This window comes from Littorina saxatilis, linkage group LG10 (assembly GCF_037325665.1).
Source record: "Littorina saxatilis isolate snail1 linkage group LG10, US_GU_Lsax_2.0, whole genome shotgun sequence".
Taxonomy (NCBI): domain Eukaryota; kingdom Metazoa; phylum Mollusca; class Gastropoda; order Littorinimorpha; family Littorinidae; genus Littorina; species Littorina saxatilis.
Window position 1 is genome coordinate 15,231,247 of NC_090254.1, and position 20,197 is coordinate 15,251,443.

A 20,197-nucleotide genomic window follows, 5' to 3' on the forward strand; every position below is an offset into this window, starting at 1 on the left:
GTGGAACTTGCGAAGAAAATGCGAAAAAGTGTTTGTGGGTTATCGTCCCTAGTCACATGCTGACGGCGAAAACAAAATGGCGGATCGCGTAGGTACCGATCGCGTGCGTGGTGGTGGTAAATTGTGCTCGGCTTTTTGTTGCAAGAACGCCCGTTACAAACAGAGCTGCTTCGGGAAAACTTTCCACAAGTTCCCTAAAGAAGAACAAGTCGCGTAAGGCGAAAATACAATATTTAATCAAGTAGCTGTCGAACTCACAGAATGAAACTGAACGCAATGCCATTTTTCAGCAAGACCGTATACTCGTAGCATCGTCAGTCCACCGCTCATGGCAAAGGCAGTGAAATTGACAAGAAGAGCGGGGTAGTAGTTGCGCTAAGAAGGATAGCATGCTTTTCTGTACCTCTCTTTGTTTTAACTTTCTGAGCGTTTTTTTAATCCAAACATATCATATCTATATGTTTTTGGAATCAGGAACCGACAAGGAATAAGATGAAAGTGTTTTTAAATTGATTTGGACAATTTAATTTTGATAATAATTTTTATATATTTAATTTTCAGAGCTTGTTTTTAATCCGAATATAACATATTTATATGTTTTTGGAATCAGCAAATGATGGAGAATAAGATAAACGTACATTTGGATCGTTTTATAAATTTTTATTTTTTTTTACAATTTTCAGATTTTTAATGACCAAAGTCATTAATTAATTTTTAAGCCACCAAGCTGAAATGCAATACCGAAGTCCGGGCTTTGTCGAAGATTACTTGACCAAAATTTCAACCAATTTGGTTGAAAAATGAGGGCGTGACAGTGCCGCCTCAACTTTCACGAAAAGCCGGATATGACGTCATCAAAGACATTTATCAAAAAAATGAAAAAAACGTTCGGGGATTTCATACCCAGGAACTCTCATGTCAAATTTCATAAAGATCGGTCCAGTAGTTTAGTCTGAATCGCTCTACACACACACACACACACGCACACACACACACACACACACACACGCACAGACACACATACACCACGACCCTCGTTTCGATTCCCCCTCGATGTTAAAATATTTAGTCAAAACTTGACTAAATATAAAAAGGTGGGTTGTGCAGTGATTATTTCATCAGGTTTACCTTCTTCAGAATGAGAATGAATGCAATGGCTCGAGTCAACTCACTCAGTAGACTACAGCGTCAGCGAGTACTTACGACTGTGAGTGTGAGTCAGCAGTCAGTACAAAACAACAGTTTACACTTGATGACAAACTACCCGTGGGCATATTTGCCGAAACCTTTATCAAACCTTGCTTACGGGAAAACTACAGTACAAAGGTACATCACTCATCCGTTTTGCGTTCAGGCAGAGCGTTAGATTTAGACTGAAGATCTGATTTAGCTTTTTTTGTCTTTCCTTTTTGCTTAGTTTAACAATAACATTGTTGTTTTTATTGTCAAACTAGGTGCAGAATATGGATGCAATTCACAAGGCGAGAGGACTTTGAAAAGCTGCAGCCAGCTGATGTTCAAGGTCTCAAGCTTTGTACTGATCACTTTGAGGCCAACCAGTAAAACAATCCTGCAGAGAGGATCACTTGTGTGGAATGCTGTCCCGACATTGTTTGCAGTGCCCAATCCACCACCGAAGGTTATTTATTTATTGGTTTTAGGTTTTTGCAAATCAAAGAAGCACACTAATAAATGCAGGTTGAGTAATGACAAGTTTGAGGCTGATGTAAGAATTGAAAAAAAACAGCATTGTTCCCATCAAATAATGCCTGTTTGCATTTAGCGCAAAATAATGATAAGGCCAACAAAAAAAAGTTACTTATTTTGGATTGACGTCTTGATTATGATGATATGATGAACTTATTTTGCCAAAAAACAGCCCCAAATGGCAACAAAAGTATAGGGTCGGCGTCAACAACAAAAAGTTGTATGTTTCTGGTCACCTGACCCTACCTATGTTTTCCCGATGACCCTAGACTTTTGTTTTTGCATTTTCAAAAATAAAAGGGGTATTCGAAAATCACTTGTTTTCCTGTTTTTCAACAAAATAAGTTAAAAAGATGGTTTAAAAAAAAAGTTTAGAAAAAAAATCTCCACCTTTAGTCATGTTAGGCCACAAAAAAAGTCTGTTAAAGGTAACATAGGCCCCCCCAAAATAGCGTCGGTAGGTCGGCTTTTTATTTTTGTATTTTAGCCATCTGAATATTTTAATTTTATTTTTTAATGCCCCAAAAAAGTCTAGGGCCGGTGGGAAAAAAATAGGGTCGGTCCGGATATCGTAAACAGATTATTTTTTGTTTTGCCTTACCAGAAACATACACTTTTTTGTGTGGCCTAAGACCAATGCCATGAAATTGGGAGAATTGTTTCATTGGGACTGGGTGTTGGTTGTGAGTTTGTCAGTTAAAGAGCTGTGCATTTGCAGGTTGCTAGTGGGAGGAAGCCACCATCGCAAAGGGTAGCTACAAATGAAGCCAGCACCGACCTGTCGCCTGATGCACAAATTGTTCAACCAGGTAAGAGATTTTTAACCATGAAGAACACCCTGACATCAAAAAATGTTTAAACCCATCCATTACATAGTTGATAATTGCTGTATAGGGTGACGGGCGCTGTGGCGGGGTGGTAAGACGTCGGTCTATTAACTCGGAAGGTCGAGGGTTCGAATCCCGGTCGCGGCCGCCTGGTGGGTTAAGTGTGGAGATGTTTCCGATCTCCCAGGTCAACTTATGTGCAGACCTGCTAGTGACTTATCCCCCTTCATGTGTACACGCAAGCACAAGACCAAGTACGCACGAAAAAGATCCTGTAATCCATGTCAGAGTTCGGTGGGTTTTAGAAACACAAAAATACCCCGCATGCTTCCTCCGAAAGCGGCGTATGGCTGCCTAAATGGCGGGGTAAAAACGGTCATACACGTAAAATTCCACTTGTGCAAAAAAATGAGTGCGTGTGAAAGTTTCAGCCCACGAACGCAGAAGAAGAAGAAGAAGAAGAAGAAGCTGTATAGGGCGGATGCATGGATGAATGAAATTGTACCTGTAGTTCCCACACGTAAAGATGTTATTTTATGTGTTTTGTGTGTGTGTTTTCTTTTTTAGATGACATTCAGGCGATCCTGGAGGACATAGGATGTAAAGCATCAAAGTCGTCATCCTCCCCATCCCCTCGTGAAGCGGAACTTTGGCAGAAGGTCAACAAACTGAGGAGCAAGGTTTTCCGATTAGAAAAGAAAACGATGGAACCCCGTGTAAAACGAGCGAGTAAATTAGCCAAGCCTCCCAAGAAAGACTTTGTAATAGAACAGTTGTCTCATATATTATCAGGCGAGGCGAGCTATTTTGCCATTTATGCCTGTTACATATTTACCGGTTATCTGCTGCTGTGTCCAATCCTGGCAGAGACGGGAACGCATGTTACCAAGGAGCCGAAGGAGAGTCAATGAGATGAGAGAATGTGATTAACAATTGCCAACTCTCTCCGTACAAAGAGGGTCCAAAGTTGTATCAAAATATAGATGGTCGGCAATTCAAAATAAAAAAAGACAATAGACAAAACATGTACTTCGGCTCATAGAGCCTTCTTTAATTTTTGACTCATTAAGTCCATGCTCCGAGAGTCCTTTTTTTAATTTTGAATTGCCTACCATCTATATTTTTATACATTTTCAAAAAGATTCAACAGTCACCTTCCGTTATTCTTGAACTTGGCTATCCCAGCCTTACCTCAACATTCGATATTCCTGTGATATTTTTGACGTAAAATCAATTTTTACTGTAAAACTCTTCGGCAAGAGGATTGGTCCAAGCAAACAAATAATAAACTTGTTAAGATTTTTCCTGATATTTCCGATCAATTGCCTATGGTTTTATTTAGCTAAAAGATTCAAACGTCACACCTATGACTCATGGCTATTTTTAAGGGGGGAGTAGCATCCCTGGTGTGTTGTTTGTGATGTACCTTTTAGTCTGTTTACAGTAACATAGGCACACAAAAAGAGGGTCGGTAGGTCGGCTTTTCTTAATTTTTTTTTTTATAACCATCTTTTTAAATTATTTTGCAAAAAAACAGGAACAAAATTGATTTTTTTTTCTTTTTCTTTTTCTCCAAATGCCAAAAAAAAGTCTAGGGTCGGCGGGGGAAAAATAGGGTTGGTCGGGATACCGTAAACAGACTATTTTGCTTTGTTTTGCCTAAGCAATGACTAACAAACTTTCTTTAGGGTCTGACATTGTATATACTATACAATTTTTGGGGTATTAACTAAATACATGTATACAGTTTTTGATTCCTTTTATACTTTTTCACAAATTAGCTCCCCTCCCCCCCCCCCCCCCCCCCCCCTTTCTTTTTGTAGTCTGCCCTGGGGGCGGGAGGTCTCCCAATTTCGGTTTCTAGGGTCACCTTATGCTTCCATATGAGCTGAGAACTTAATTTAAAATGGGCCTCGATTTTTTTTTATTTGTATTTTGAAATTGTGCCTTTGTCCAGTCACATGATTTCACTTTGTACTTAAAAACTTGGCACTGTCATCATTTATTGCTATTTATTGTTCAGTTGTTCAGTATTTATTGCTATTGGGCATCAGTTGTTCAGTTGCCCTGTTTCGAATGAGCCATGCATGCATTATGGATGTGTTTAGCGAATTGGGATACCTAAAGCAATGTAAAAGAAACAATGTGAAGCAAACATATAGCACCAAATAAAATAACCGAATCAGAATGGAAACTTCTTCGGTGTGTGTGTGTGTGTGTGTGTGTGTGTGTTTGCTGTTTTAAATACCGAAAATGTGAAAATAAAGCAAGTCACAGCATGAGAAAGATCGACTGTACTAGTCATGACAAAGCAGGAGACACCCTGGTCAGCATGTAGAAAAGGGGAATAACTCGTATTTAGCCATTCTCATTTCTAAGCATGCCCAATGAGGAAGTTATCCTTCTTCCCATTGTAGTTTCTTTGACGGTGTGTGCACAGCAGATCTATATTCAGAAAACAACCGAACTCATGGATTTTATATGGAGATTCATGTGTTCAGGCCTGTAGTTGTTAATTTAAATGCGGTATGTTTGTATTGTTTGCTCCAGAGATGTATATTTCGTACGTATAGAGCGTTTTGAACTTTTCAGTCGCAAAAGTAGTACCAAAACAGAACAGCTTCTCAACCCATTGCACTATCGAGGATTCAGGCTGTTGCTGGCTCGTTATTTGTTTGGTTGCTGGGTCATTATCGAAAAATAACTAGCTCTACAAGTTTACAGAGGTAAAGAAGCAGAGGGGGGAATAAATGCGTTTATTTGTAACCCTAGACACTTTGAAGGAGGCTTGCGTGCTAGCAAAGACTATAAACTTGAGATAATGATTTTCTGGAAGACAGTAATATTACCGTCTTCATGTGACATACTACATGTATGTTCTATTGATAAATGTGTTTAATTGTAACCATAGACCCTTGATTTATGATACATTCAAAAAGGCATGCGGGCTGGTAGAGACTAAATACTAATCATATTTTTTAAGAATGTAACTTTACGTCTGTATGTGACGTACGATCGGATGTTCCATTGTTGTGTTGTAACTATAGACGCTTGGTTGAGAGGGAAACACTCACAGGCACTCGTCACGATCGGGTCGGGATCAAAGTGGGCGGGGCCTGTGCGCTCTCAGGACTACTACTATTACAAGGACCAAGGTAAAACTCTCTTCGCATTTAGGAACCTACGCTAATTATGATGACGCGAGCTTCCATTCAAATTAACTTAGGCAACGATGGTTCGATGACGTCATCCAATAGTCACATCACAGAAGGAAATGTACAAATGCTGAACGTAGCCCATTTTAGCTCGACTTATTAGACAGATAGGCTTGAGGAGAATGATAATAACAAAGTTATTAACAGAATGCAGACCTCAATGATCGTGAGAACGCACAATACACCACTAAACAGTTCCGACGTTTACATGGAACAAAGAAGGAAAATCACGTGACCGCACAGACGCCTCTCATTGGCTGCGTCATTTTTTCGAGGAAACAAATCGTCTGCAACACAGCTGTGCGTATGTTCTGCGACTGACGAGTCAGACACTTGTGTTTATTTTGTTGTTTTGTCGATGTAAGTTCAGCGATTATCGATGGCATGTCACTGCCCGATGATTGATTGTGACAACGGAAGCTACCGTCTTCAAAATGGAAAGCTAAACTTTGCAAAATTCAGTCCGACCAGGTTCCACACGAGTCTGTGGCCAACCACCGTTCAGGTAAGCGCAACACTGTAACAGTTCTTGATCAACTTATTTTATTGCCTGACATTCATGCGATTTATTGTTTTTTTCTGCAAATTCCATAGCATGATTACAAAATCGTTTAGCTAGACCTGCATTTATACAGCTTTGAACGTTACAAAAACTGCACTGCAGTGTTTGAATCTGCTGTGCATGAGGTCAAAATATTTGGCTCACTTTCTGTGTCAGTGTTTCCGTTTCTTGTTTTTTTGTTTTACTTCATGTTGTTAGAGCATGGCTGTGATTAAAAAGCAATAAAAATTGCTTTGTAGAGCCATAAATTGTTAAATCTGATATGCATCTGTCTGTTTTCAACAGCTTGCATCCGCATCCAACACACAAGAAGAAACCAGCACAACGAGATTAAAGTGGATTCGACTCATCAGCCGTGTAGACACAACAGCAGACGGAAGGCACAAGCTTTTTTCACCTGCAAAAGATGCAAGGGTTTGTTCTCTACACTTTCTTGATGGCACACCAACTGCAGAGATTTCTTTCCCAACACAAAACTTGGGATACCCTGGATTTCAACACAGAGTAAGTTTTTTTTAAAAATAATTTTCTTGTTATATTTTGTGTGTGTACGCAGTAAAGAAGATGGGAAGGTGTTGAATGTATTTGTTCACACATGCTGCTTCTAGTATCACTATGATGTGTCTGTTCCTTACAGCTTGAGTGATTTAATTGACTTTTCGTCTGTTCGTGTGTTCTGAAATCTGAACAAGAATGAATGTGGGAAGCCAAGCTAAGTTTTATGTGGGTGGTTTGTTTCCAGAGTGCGATTTGATCAACATTAGGAGAGCTCTCCATAGAAGCCAAAGGAACAAAAACAAGTGTACCGGGGAATTCACAGAGGGAGTTCTGTATTGCACTGAAAATGACTACAGTGGGTCCAAATGACCACCTTTATAAGTTGAAGTTGGGGGCATTGAACCCAAACGGACAACATATGTGGAGAACCCTGCATGAAGATGTAATACTACCATAAATACTGACAGAATGAACCCTGTTTGGCAATGTTTCAGACAGCAAGAGTGCTGATAGACATACCCCGACCAAAGCACCGGCTAGGCAGAAGAAAATGGGCAATGCGAGATCTGGAATTCCAGTTTGAGGCGTGCCAGGCCCAAGGATCATCAAGGGAGAGGAATGGTGTGCACAGCTAGTTGATTGCCAGAAAAGTGTGACTCTGGCCCTGAACAAGACCCATTCGCGACGGAAACATTTCTGGGTGCTCTTGTTTTTGCTTATTTCTTGATATTTTTTTGTGTATAAGCAGATGCCAACTTAATGCAGACAGAAAAAATACATGGTTATTCAGAAATCTGATTTCTCGCAGAACATATCATATTGCACTGGTATAGCCACGACTAGTCTCTTCCAATTAAATCATGTTTTTAGTGTCACCCTTTGTAACAAGAAGATGGCAGGAAAAAGTCAACAATTCTAAAAATACAAGAATTTTTAGCGATCAACCAATGAGTATTGACCCTAAACGTTATAGTATAGATGAGATGTTGTTTATGCAACAGAGACGATGATTAGACCTTTAAAGCCATATGTACTCGATGACTATACACGCTAATTGCTTTACCAACAGCTGGAGACATGCTAAATTAAGTTCCCTGCAAAATATTGTGGTCTAGGACCCCTTCAATGTTGAGATATGTTAATTTTCATCTGGATCGTCCTATTTATAGATTTGCCAACAGAGGTAGCGTTGACGCAAGGGAAATAACTCCGCGTCTTTGTTTACATCCAAAGTTTTTGAGACTCTAAAACAAGCTGTAATGCATGTATATGGTCCGCGCATGGCGACATATCGTCATTACATGGTCTTATGGTGTGTTTGACATCGATTATGGGCAAACTACACTTTGTAAACACGGAGCGCGTACATATGCCTTTAAGGATCTAGCCTATCTGTTTCGCTAATATAGGTAGAATAAAGTACATGTCACCAGAGTAGCCAAGAGCAACCTTTAACAATTTACTGGTTTGTTTTCATTTGTTTGAATGTTTCTCTCTTCTTCCTGCGCACAGTCTTCTCTCCATTTCATGTCACCTGTGCATACCATAACATGTTCTGAGAAAAAATGTTTGTTTGGCTCACATTTTGTGTGTGTCTTTATTGATGTTCGTATGATGCAATGAGTATGTCAGAACAAAATCTGAGTTCTCGTACTTTGAAATGGAGAATGAGAGACAAGACAAAGCATTACAGCACAAAGTCAAACATATCAGCACTTGCAAACAAAATGCACACAATACAGTCAGCTCAAAAAACTTTACTTATGTTGATAAACTTATCACTAGCAGCAGATCAAATCTGATGACTTCATCCACTTGGCAATGAACATATTGGGAAGAAATATATCTAGTTTCATATATTTATATATATATACCAAAAACACACATGTAGTACAGTAAAAGTCATATCTATAATGGTGTACACAGGAACCTTCCTTTTCAGAACTCCAAACAATAATCTGATAAAAAAAATTCCAGTACAGAAAAAGATGGAGTCTTAAAATGTAGGAAAACTTACATAGGTTTTGACAAGACAAACATTTATATTTTAGATGCGACCCACCCTACTACCTTTCAGGCTAAAAACTTACAGAAACGAAGCAGCTGTTCAACAATGTTGCTCTGCCCATTACATGTGTAAAGACAGGGGCGGATCAGTTGCTTTGTAAGGGGGGGGGGCACTTTGAATCGAAAGTGAATGTGATGGGCGCGAAGCGCCCGAATTTGCTAGGGGGGTCCGGGGGCATGCCCCCCCCTGGAAATTTGTTTTGCCCAAAGAAGCAAAATGGTGCCATCTGGTGCCATTTGAACTTAGAAATGGTCATAGAATCAGCATAGAAAAATCTTTTTTTTTCTTCTTCTTTTTTTTTTTTTTTCGGGGGGGGGGGGGGGGCACGTGCCCCCTGTGCCCCCCCCCCCCCCCCCCCCCCTCGTCCGCCCCTGAAAGAGTAGAGCTTAATGCCTGGATCTGGCAAAGCATTTACATGAGTTGACAAATTGTTGAAATAAGAGTCGTCAGGATTGTTTACTTTGTGGAAGGGTTGCTCTCCTTGTTTATCTGTGTGGTTTCATAGTTAAGAGGAAAAAGCTGTTTTGTTAATAACGCTTTCCCTACTTCTACTAGTTCCTCCTGTTGCTGCCTGTATCAAAACGGGAAACAGGATTGGATTACTTTGGGAACAAGAGGTTGTGATGGCTGGCTCTGGGAAACAGGTGGTTGTGATGGCTGACTCTTGGAGACACCTAGAAGTCTCTTTCTGATTTTGACAAAGATGCAATCAGGGGCTTCCTCCTCCAAAATGACTTGCAGCCTGTTGCACATGGTCAAAACCCTGCCAAAAGGGAAAAAAATAAAATAATCAATATGAGAAAGAGACAGGAGACAACAACTTTTACTAAAGCATCATTTAGGACAATTTACCAAGTTGTACATAACAAATTGCTCACAAATTTGAGTGCAACTTGCATGAAGAGCATTTGCAGGGATGGCCAGATCTCAAAATCTTCACTTGCCAGACAGGCGGGTCATTTCAAGAAAGTCCAGTCCACCAAAAAGAATTGCTTGCCGGGTACAAACCCCAGTTGCTATAACTGCATTGTTTATAACGTTTTTAAACTAGAGTATTACAACCAGAAGTGTTGCATTTGACGAGAATTTTCACTAGCCAACCAGGTGAGTTGCCAAGCGGTTTTAACTAGCACAGCGGATTTTTTGTACTCGCCCCTGGTCATTAGTCAGATCAGATGATTTGACCATCCCTGAATTTAGAAAGTCTGTTCAGTCATTGCTGATTAACTGTATCACTATCAGTATCACTGCACTTTTTTTTAAAAATTATATGTATATAACATATACTGCTGACAGCGACAGGCATAATTTTAGTGTGTGTTAATACTAGTATGCTGGTTTTTTCAGATTTTGACACATTCCCTGTTCACTGAAACCAAAATGTTGTTAGGCCACACAAACCATCTTGCAATTCAACTTGAACCATTCTCTTGTTCAAAAGTAAAGTGCAAATATGATTTATTTTAAAAAAAAGTAGAGAGGTTTCCTACCTGTAAGCCTTTCCTCCTTAAAACTCGTTGACGAGGCGATGCATGAGGTCGAGCTCACACTCACAGGCAGCCGGTGATGAAGACGCTTGGCCACAGGAATCGCCCATCTTGCTGCCTTTCAATCCAGTTGTGATGATGAATGGATAAGGATAAACTTGAGCACACCTTTCACATACAACTTCTGCTTGTACTCTCGAAGAAGCACCCTCTCTGCATTTTCTGCTTCACGGTCAACAGGAATCCCATCTCCCAAGTTCCAAAGCAGGAAAAGCTCTAAAACAAAAAGGCCTTGAGATCAAATCACAGTTTTTCGCACCTGTGGAAGGCATTCTTTTTCCCCCCTCATCACCATTTTGTATGTAAACTTACAAAATACTCACTGACTCAGCTGGGGGTAAGCTTAGCAGCTATACAAACTGGCAGTGGCAACTTAGTATGCATGTTTGTTGTTTCTAAAAAATCTAACCCACACGTCAGATTGAAAATGGAAAACTTTAGCATACACTATCACAACATGTATGCATCACGAATCGGAATATAGTTATGCTTCATAGTAAGTTAGATTCCATGGACAGATCAACGGCACTTATTCAAGTTTTTGACTTTAATCAACTGAAAAGTTACAGATTTACAGAAGTTGCTTTTTTGAAAATATTACAATGCACGCGAAAGCGATCTGTTCAATATATAAACAAGTCACGTAAGGCGAAAATACAACATTTAGTCAAGTAGCTGTCGAACTCACAGAATGAAACTGAACGCAATGCAACGCAGCAAGACCGTATACTCGTAGCATCGTCAGTCCGGGCTTCGTCGAAGATTACTTGACCAAAATTTCAACCAATTTGGTTGAAAAATGAGAGCGTGACAATGCCGCCTCAACTTTCACGAAAAGCCGGATATGACGTCATCAAATACATTTATCAAAAAAACCGTTCGGGGATATCATACCCAGGAACTCTCATGGAAAATTTCATAAAGATCGGTCCAGTAGTTTGGTCTGAATCGCTCTACACGCACGCACGCACACACATACACCACGACCCTCGTTTCGATTCCCCCTCTATGTTAAAACATTTAGTCAAAACTTTTTTTTTTTTTTTCCTTACACCTGTTCCTTGTCCCGGTGTGCACTCACGCCGCCCCGTCCCTGCACTCACTGTTCCATGCACATCTGAATTTCGTTCCGCTGCCAGACTTGTCGATTTTACAGACGCTCCAGGGAGGGATGTCGGGTCGTTGCGGTAGGCTACCCTCGGAAGATGACACTGCACTTCTGCTGAGTCACTTCGACGGTGTTCAGTAGTGGGTCTGTCCCGAGCTAACGGACGCAGCCCACTACCTACTATGCCCCCTACTAACGACATTGACAGCTAAGTCGTGGAGCCAGACTGAGTGAGGGTCCCCTCCAGAGAGCAGACCGCCACCACGTCCCTCCGTCGACCCCCCAGAACGTCACACGTTGAGGACTGACAGCAGAAGTACTATTCAGGGAAGGATCGAACAGGAACACTGAGACCAAGGTCACCATGAGAGCTCCGGGCATGAAGGGCCACAAGAGCAAGGACACTTTATAATTTTGGATGATTAATGAGATGAGGATGATTATAATGATGATGCTATGGATTTCCAATTTGGTTTGAGACTACGTGACAGGGCAGCACTCTACGCTTACTGTCATAATATATCCTGGTGTCAACCAGGCCCGAGAACTGCCGCACCTGCGGTGTTGGTCAGGTAAACAGAACCTGAGCACCCTCAAAGTTGCATTCGTTAAGTGAATGACACTCGGCTGTGTGATTCCAGCCTTCCCATAGGAACCATAGCACTTCCACTCTGGGTAGGAGCCGACCGTAGCCCGAAAAACCCACATGACCCTGATGGGATTCGAACCCACGACCTCCCGGCCCACAGCCCGATGCGCTAACCACTGCGCTACGGGGGCCGGTATTTAGTCAAAACTTGACTAAATGTAAAAAGCAGATGTGGTATGAGACAGTAAGTAAGAGAGTATTAATATATCCTACACACTGTACTTTGCATACCTCACCAAACCTTGATCTCTTCCAAAGCCTTGTGCAATTTCATATGTCAATTTAAGCAAAGAGACGTCACTCTAGTAAGTATGGGGTGACATAATAGTTATAAAATTATCCAAAGGGAAAAAGCTGTCAAATTTATCAGGAACCAATATGCCGTTTGACTTAAAAATACATTTTTACAAAACCAGTATACATATGATTTAATTTGAAACATTATGAATATGAATTCATTACCTTGTAGTTTGGTTGTGGGACAATATGTCCAGATGGCGACTTGAAATCCCTCGTTGAATTTAATGCACTGGATTCATTCTGTGGTATGGCATATGTCAATTTTAAGTGAAAAAACAAACAAACCACACAGACATACACACTCACAAGAAACTTAGTGCACATCGAAGCATCAGAACACAGAGCAATACATGGATACATTGGAACCAAGGACTACTTTAGTAGTCCTTGATTGGAACCCATCATTTATCAGTACTATCACTTTTGCATAAAGCACACTTTTGTGCAGCAGGACAAAAATAATAATTTTGCGGGATATGATAATTATCTAATTCAGTGTTAATTTAACTTTCAAAAATAATATGTATCATTGAGTTCGTCAATAATAATTTCAAAAAGTAAGCCAGAAACAATAACAAATGAACATAATAAATACCTGAAAAAGCGACTTTCTTGCTGCAGATTTACCACTGTGGTTGTCTGCTATTGCCTATTTAAACAAGAAGGGCAAAGCCCATATGACTCACATGCGTGACCTTGACCTTTACATTCAGGGTCAAGGTCAAATAACTAAACCTAGCAATGACATCATACACTAAGAACTGCTTTACACATTTTTCCTACCAAAATACATGTGACCTTGACCCAAGGTCAAGGTCATCCAAGGTCATGCAACACAAAGCTGTTAATTCAAGACATAGGAAGTACAATGGTGCTTATTGGCTCTTTCTACCATGAGATATGGTCACTTTTAGTGGTTCACTACCTTATTTTGGTCACATTTCATAAGGGTCAAAGTGACCTTGACCTTGATCATATGTGACCAAATGTGTCTCATGATGAAAGCATAACATGTGCCCCACATAATTTTCAAGTTTGAAACAGTTATCTTCCATAGTTCAGGGTCAAGGTCACTTCAAAATATGTATACAATCCAACTTTGAAGAGCTCCTGTGACCTTGACGCAAGGTAAACCAAACTGGTATCAAAAGATGGGGCTTACTTTGCCCTATATATCATATATAGGTGAGGTATTCAATCTCAAAAACTTCAGAGAAAATGGGAAAAATGTGAAAAATAGCTGTTTTTTTAGACAACATTTATGGCCCCTGCGACCTTGACCTTGAAGCAAGGTCAAGATGCTATGTATGTTTTTGGGGGCCTTGTCATCATACACCATCTTGCCAAATTTGGTACTGATAGACTGAATAGTGTCCAAGAAATATCCAACGTTAAAGTTTTCCGGACGGACGGACGACTCGGGTGAGTACATAGACTCACTTTTGCTTCGCATGTGAGTCAAAAAAAGGGGTAAAATATAGGTAATTAATATACCATTAGCTTAACCGAGCGCTGGTGTAGCAATGTCCGAATTCTTCGGATGTCAGCTTTCTCACTCGATATATACTTGAGACTGAAATAGCTGTTCCCTAGACAAATTAAAGAAGTAAACTTATAAGGATAAAAAGCATGTCAGTTTCTTGCAATTCAAGGAAAATTGTGGTGAGATTGAATATATTGCAACCCATAACATTGAGTGGTTATGTCCCTTAGATTGAAGATGAATCAAATTTTAATTTAAAAAAATTGGTTTGACAAATTTGTTCCCATAAATCTAATGTCAGAACTATCAGAGGGTGGTTGAAATTAACCACATGCTTTAATTCTGTTATTCTAGGGAGAAAATATCCCGCGATACCATGGATGCACGGAGCTGTAACTTAATATACGTAACATATACATACCACAATAGCTGTTAATAACATTTATACCTGGCGTTTTGCAGTAGGCGTCTCTCCTGTTGGTGACCTGTGTGCCCTCTTTGTCCCAGATTTGTCCTCTGACCAAAACGATGGGGCTTCTTTCATCCTGTGGTACGACACAGTTAGATATGTTACCAGCGGCACAACATTCTATCCTGATGCGTTTTGTTGTTTCATGTGTTGTGCTTAAGTATTGTGATTGTAGTGTAAATGTGTTTTTTTCTTCTTCCAAGAACATAGTATTATGCATTTGAACAGTAGTACATGAGGGAAGGGGATTGTCAGTATGGAGTTTATGAGATATGTACATTAGGCTTGTTCATGTCCTACTTATAGGCGCGCGTGCGTATCTAATGTTGATAAGCAAATTTAGTTTGGGAGCAAGTATTTTTGTCTGCTCATACTGACTGTGCTGGCAAAGAGAAAACTGTGAGTAATGAATAACAAGATGAAAATAAAGTTGACTTTCGCACAGAAAATACCATACTACATTCACGCTCTTCAAATGTAAATACACCATATTGACTAGCCCATCAAATCCTGGCTGACATTCTGCCCATAGCTGCTTGTGTGTTTGTGTTTTCGTTCTATTTGTATGGGTGGGGTACCATGGAAGCTAGTGTAACGATAGATTCAAAGAAGCCTTGATAATATTTTCACAACAAATTGATTTTACTGTCTATATTTTGTAAAACATAAAGGATTACAAAATAAATCAGTGTTGGTTTTGGGTGGTCACAGAAGCCAGTACTTGTTAAGCTGTTATCACTGGAACCCCTAATCAGAAGTTGGTACTTTGGCATGTGTTCATACTGGTGCAGCGGTATATATATATGTTACAGTTAATCTGTGAAACCAGGGAATAAATGTATTAACTAGGTAATACATGAATTAACTGACGGAAAAAACCAGTTAATTCATGTATTACCTAAAATATTTTAGTTCATACACGTATTCCCTACTTTCACAGATTAACTGTAACATATATATAATGTGAAAGATAGAGAAAGCTCCTATTTTTGCTTAATTGACATATTTATTTTAAAAAAAAAGATAGAAGTAACTGTTGTAAAAATTGCAATCGTAAAGAAAATGTAATGGCAGTAAACTTGGAAAGCACAGCTAAGGGCAACACTGTAGAATGCACCGCGCGTCTCCAACCACTGTGATCAAAAATAAGTCAACTTGAGTGCGCTATCAATAATTATTTACAATGCTTCAGTTCTACCACAGGTGGAAGGTATCATTCGCTGGACCACCACTATCATAGTCTTACTATGATATTGGTAGTCTTACTATGATAGTGGTAGTCCAGCGAACAATATTTTCCGCCTGTGCTTCAACATCACCAGTGAACACAACCTGGGAAGCAAACATCTAAATCTAATATTTGATTTTGACCTAAATCTTAGTAATTATAGCAGAGAAAAGACTTACCATTCTGCGCATCTGTCATGAATTCCGTACACACAAAACTGATGACAGTTAAGAGTGACATAACTTGAGCCAACGGGAGTGACCAACAGTCGACAGAATAACACTGACAGCCGTCGTCCGAAGGTGGCTGAACGGACGTGAACCTAACGAAAATAAAGCACGTTCAGCAAATCAAATTATAAAACATACACGTAAAATATCAGGTGCTCTTCTGTCATCTGCTCTTCATACTTCATTATTTTGCACGTAAATCAAACCCTAAATTTTACACTGATAAACGTTGTTCGCTCGACCCTAGAGTATGGGGCAGTTGTCTGGGACCCATATATTTAAAACTGGATACCGACAAAATCGAGAAGATTCAACACAAAGCAGCGAGATTTACCTGCAAATATTACAGATCCATGGAGAAAACCCGGTTGCGAGAGATGCTGCAGAGACTGAACTTGCCATCAGACTCGGCACTTGCTGACCGGCGTAGACAACTTCGCCTGACGATGCTGTACAAGATAGCTGGAGGGTTAATACCAGCCATACCCCCAGAAAGTTTTCTCACACCCGCAGAGAAGAACAAGCGGAAAATCAGACCAACAAAGCCTATAACAACTCGAGGCCATTCAAAATTCCAGTGTTAGTGTTAGTCTGCCACACGAACGACAACAAAGAAGGGAAGTAAGCCTGAAGGGGTTTACGGGAGTTGTCTGCCCCATTATCGAAAGATACTTCCGGTTATAACCATCAGAAAACAACAAATTGTGCGTTCTCACGATCATTGATGTCTGCATTCTGTTAATAACTTTGTTATTATCATTCTCCTCAAGCCTATCTGTCTAATAAGTCGAGCTAAAATGGGCTACGTTCAGCATTTGTACATTTCCTTCTGTGATGTGACTATTGGATGACGTCATCGAACCATCGTTGCCTAAGTTAATTTGAATGGAAGCTCGCGTCATCATAATTAGCGTAGGTTCCTAAATGCTCTCTTCGTTGCTCTAGACCGAACGGAAGTAGTGAAGTTATCAGACGACAGACAGGTTGCGCATGTTTTCTGCGCATGTGACCCCGTGACCAGGCATAATTAAAAAGTTGTCAGCGGCGTTCGTCAGTCGATCTGTCTGTTCACCACCAACTTTCCTATTCCTTGATTCTTCTTGCAACTTCCAGATAATAGGATGCAAACATAAATTTAGATTGTATCATCCTTGTGATGGAGTTGGAAACCATGGATTCACCAGAGAAAATATATAGCTGATTCGGCCAGTGTGACCAGTGCATCAAGTCTTCGGATCGTTTTCGAAAACTGGAAAATCTGTTTTGTCAGGGATTGTGGTTGTGTTTCAACCACGAGCAGAGATGAGAGAATTGTTTGTTTACTGCCGATGAACTCATTCAAAGCCTGTTGTTGAACGTCACGAAACATATGACCCATGGTTTTGACCATGTTCTGCTGAAGACGTAACGGAGTCCACATGTGAAGGTGAGCGAATTTTCGAATAGATAATCCCAAACACATGTATCCTCAACCCTTCAGCAGGTTATTTGAAAGAGAGAGAGAGAGAGAGAGAGAGAGAGAGAGAGAGAGAGAGAGAGAGAGAGAGAGAGAGAGAGAGAGAGAGAGAGAGAGAGAGAGATTGGGTAGCGTGGGTATGGCAGCTCACTCATTCAAGTAGATCTCAAACTCAGTCTGTGCACCTAGTTCAGTTGTAATTTAGATCTAACGACCAGAAGCAAATGACAAGTTAGGGGATTTTATGTTTCCTCTCTCAGATTGATGTGATTTTTAAAAGCGAAGGGGAGGGGTAAATCCGTTTTAAATTGTAATTTAAAGATTCATAGCTGAATATGGAAGCAGCAATTATCGAGTGATACCAACTACAGATTATATTTCATCAGGTTTACACATCAGTTGTCCAGTCACACAATTTCGGCTATCGGGTGTAGATCTACATTATGCATCAGAAGTTAATTATTTGACACATAATTTTAGGGGTATTGGCACTTTTGCAGGTGGAGTATTCTACATTGATGACTGATAGTGCTGGAACAGCAAATTGCAGAAGAACTTTACAAGAAGCCTCATATTCAGTGGAGCTACAGACGTAACAAAGAAACATCCGTTTACACAGCGGATGCTTGGGGAACTGCATGCAGGCCGAACACGGAAAACCCGAGGCGACATGCATGAGCAGAACTAATCTCTTGAGGAATAACAACAGAAGGTCAACTCTTCATCTCTGAGTAAGTTCAGACACCTATTCTTCAATGGTTTAATTAGGACATGTTATCAGAAAATACAAGATCATCTGTGTGTGTGTGTGTGTGTGTGTGTGTGTGTGTGTGTGTGTGTGTGTGTGTGTGTGTCAGTGTGCGTGCGCGCGCGCGCGTGTGTGTGTGTGTGTGTGTGTGTGTGTGTGTGTGTGTGTGTGTTTTCTAGTAACACATTTTTATTTTACATTTTTAGTTAGAGCTTTGACTATTTACACACTTCTAGGAATTGACTTTTAGACATGATTTATTACCTGATTAATTACCTGTCTAATTACCATTTTGAGTTATGCACATGTTTGCGTTTATGCAAAACAGCTTGTCTTCAGCTAGGTTGTTCTTCTTCTTGGTTGTGGGGGTGTTTGTTTGCTTGTTTCCTCTGTTTTTAGTTTTGTTTCTTTTTTTTATTTGAGAAACTCTGTGTGATAAGAGAGTGAGTGTACTACGTACAAAAGCAAAACAAATAAGTAGATGGAGAGGTGAAAGAAAAAAGCTGCAGTGTTTTGGCTTAAGGACAATACGCACTAATGATATTCTGAACTGTTTGTTTCAGTAACAGTCTGATGGACAAGAACTATACAGTGGAGAGGAAGTGGATTTACCTTAGCGGCCAACTTTTTCAAGATTTATCACAAAAGTTTTTCAATCAGAGGGCCTCCAACATGTCAAAATGTACCGGACAGCAGGCTGATTAGCCAGTGGTCACAACAGTGCTTCAAATCAGAAAAAAAAGTGTGGACCAGTGAGAGAAAAAAAACCCAGGCCTTGACATTAACTTTTCTGACAACTTGCCCTGTCGGGCAAGTACACATCAAAACTACTTGCCCCATTTTTTTTTTACTTGCCACAATAAACTAAATAGAGAATGAGATATAAAACAATAAAACGGAGTAACGCAAACAGTAACACACTGACTCCGTAAGCCAAGATGAGAGGAATTTCCGGTCACGACAGGCCTCGAATGCCTTCTGGGATTTTCATTTGGAACCATCGTCTGTGTCATCTACACCGCGCTTTGAAGTTGTTAAAAAGGAAAACATCGACGACTGTGAAGCCATTTTGAACTGTGCTTCTCAGTTTTCAGATAGCTCTTCATTGATTGGCTCTTAGCCGTGACCTAAACCAATGTGAAGCCGCATTAGATTAAAGAAATGTCACCAAATCGGAAATTCCTGAATGGGGTGAATACATGAACGAAAGCATTTCCGGTTAGCAGAAGCGATCGATAACATTGGGAGAAACATTGGAAGAGTCTTGTTCTTCGGAACTTTGGTCCTTTGTACGCCAAGGTATTTGAATACATTTTAATTTTCACTGACATATTGTCACTTGCCCCGTCGGGCAGCTGGTCATAAGGTTTACTTGCCCGACAGGTTCAAACGCTTGCCCCGGGCTGTCGGGCATTCGTTATTGTCGAGCCCTGAAACCTTAGGCCTAAGAGCAACACTGCAGTTGACGATGTTTGGAAACAAATCTACTGAGGGTTTTATTGACCGCCGACCTTTAGGAACCTTAATTATGCCAAGGGATAATAATGTTCAGGCAAGTGATGAAAAGCCTCACAGTCCCGATACACATTTTCTGCAAATAAATATGACGCACTGTTCTTTCCAAAACCTGCACATCCAAACTTATGAGTACTACCATCATGTGTTAACTTTTTCAATCAGCAGTCAAACTATCATGCTGGCAGTGAATGTGGGCTCCCTCGTGCATATTTCCGACACCAACACTTTGACAAAATATGCACTTTATGATTATTGTTCACTATTATACGATCAACATGTGTGTGTGTGTTTTTTATTTTTTTAATTTTTTTTTTATCTCGGCTCACCATCCAGAAATAAAACTACTCCATAAACACTCACAGTCTTTTTCGGAAAATGTCTTTTGAAAGACGAAAGAAGAGTGTATACTTGCATGTTTCTTGAATACAAGAATGAATGCTTGCATGTTGCTGTTAAATGTGTTCGTTCAACTTTAGCAGTATGATTCCAAACAGTATGTGTGTTTGTGTGTGTGTCGAAAGAAGTGTTGTAATAATTTTGAATGCAGATTATTAGTTAAGTGTGTCTTCCTCTATAGTGTTGTT

General features: G+C 40.1%; 2 protein-coding genes and 2 long non-coding RNA genes across 7 annotated transcripts; 3 read left to right on the forward strand and 1 right to left on the reverse strand.

The window, feature by feature from the left end:
- The first annotated feature begins 195 nt into the window (after positions 1–195).
- LOC138978247 (uncharacterized) lies at positions 196–4,722 on the forward strand. 2 transcript variants are annotated; one of them, XR_011459619.1, is made up of 3 exons: positions 196–1,639; positions 2,426–2,516; positions 3,102–4,722. It is a non-coding gene; the product is annotated as an uncharacterized lncRNA (long non-coding RNA). The 2 variants fall into 2 exon arrangements; XR_011459618.1 differs by lacking the exon at positions 196–1,639 and having other exon boundaries at positions 1,709–2,516.
- A 1,002-nt stretch (positions 4,723–5,724) lies between these two features.
- LOC138978249 (uncharacterized) lies at positions 5,725–8,392 on the forward strand. The gene is made up of 3 exons (XM_070350916.1): positions 5,725–6,254; positions 6,597–6,815; positions 7,304–8,392. The coding sequence occupies exons 1-3, from the start codon at positions 6,129–6,131 to the stop codon at positions 7,442–7,444; spliced, it is 486 nt and encodes a 161-aa protein (XP_070207017.1). The 5' UTR covers positions 5,725–6,128; the 3' UTR covers positions 7,445–8,392.
- Positions 8,393–9,236: 844 nt separating this feature from the next.
- On the reverse strand, positions 9,237–16,554 carry LOC138978250 (uncharacterized). Of its 3 annotated transcripts, none has more exons than XR_011459621.1 (7): positions 16,226–16,554; positions 15,841–15,983; positions 14,413–14,509; positions 13,077–13,130; positions 12,644–12,721; positions 10,368–10,640; positions 9,237–9,640 (listed from the first exon to the last, which is right to left on the reverse strand). XR_011459621.1 is itself a non-coding variant. In XM_070350917.1 (7 exons), the coding sequence occupies exons 2-6, from the start codon at positions 15,850–15,852 to the stop codon at positions 10,536–10,538; spliced, it is 387 nt and encodes a 128-aa protein (XP_070207018.1). In that variant the 5' UTR covers positions 15,853–15,983; positions 16,226–16,554; the 3' UTR covers positions 9,237–9,640; positions 10,368–10,535. The 3 variants fall into 3 exon arrangements, 1 of the variants encoding a protein (XP_070207018.1); XM_070350917.1 differs by lacking the exon at positions 13,077–13,130 and adding an exon at positions 13,976–14,070; XR_011459620.1 differs by lacking the exon at positions 13,077–13,130.
- Positions 16,555–16,803: 249 nt separating this feature from the next.
- LOC138978251 (uncharacterized) lies at positions 16,804–19,972 on the forward strand. Its single transcript, XR_011459622.1, has 3 exons — positions 16,804–17,317; positions 17,848–18,078; positions 18,659–19,972. It is a non-coding gene; the product is annotated as an uncharacterized lncRNA (long non-coding RNA).
- The last annotated feature ends 225 nt before the right edge of the window (positions 19,973–20,197 follow it).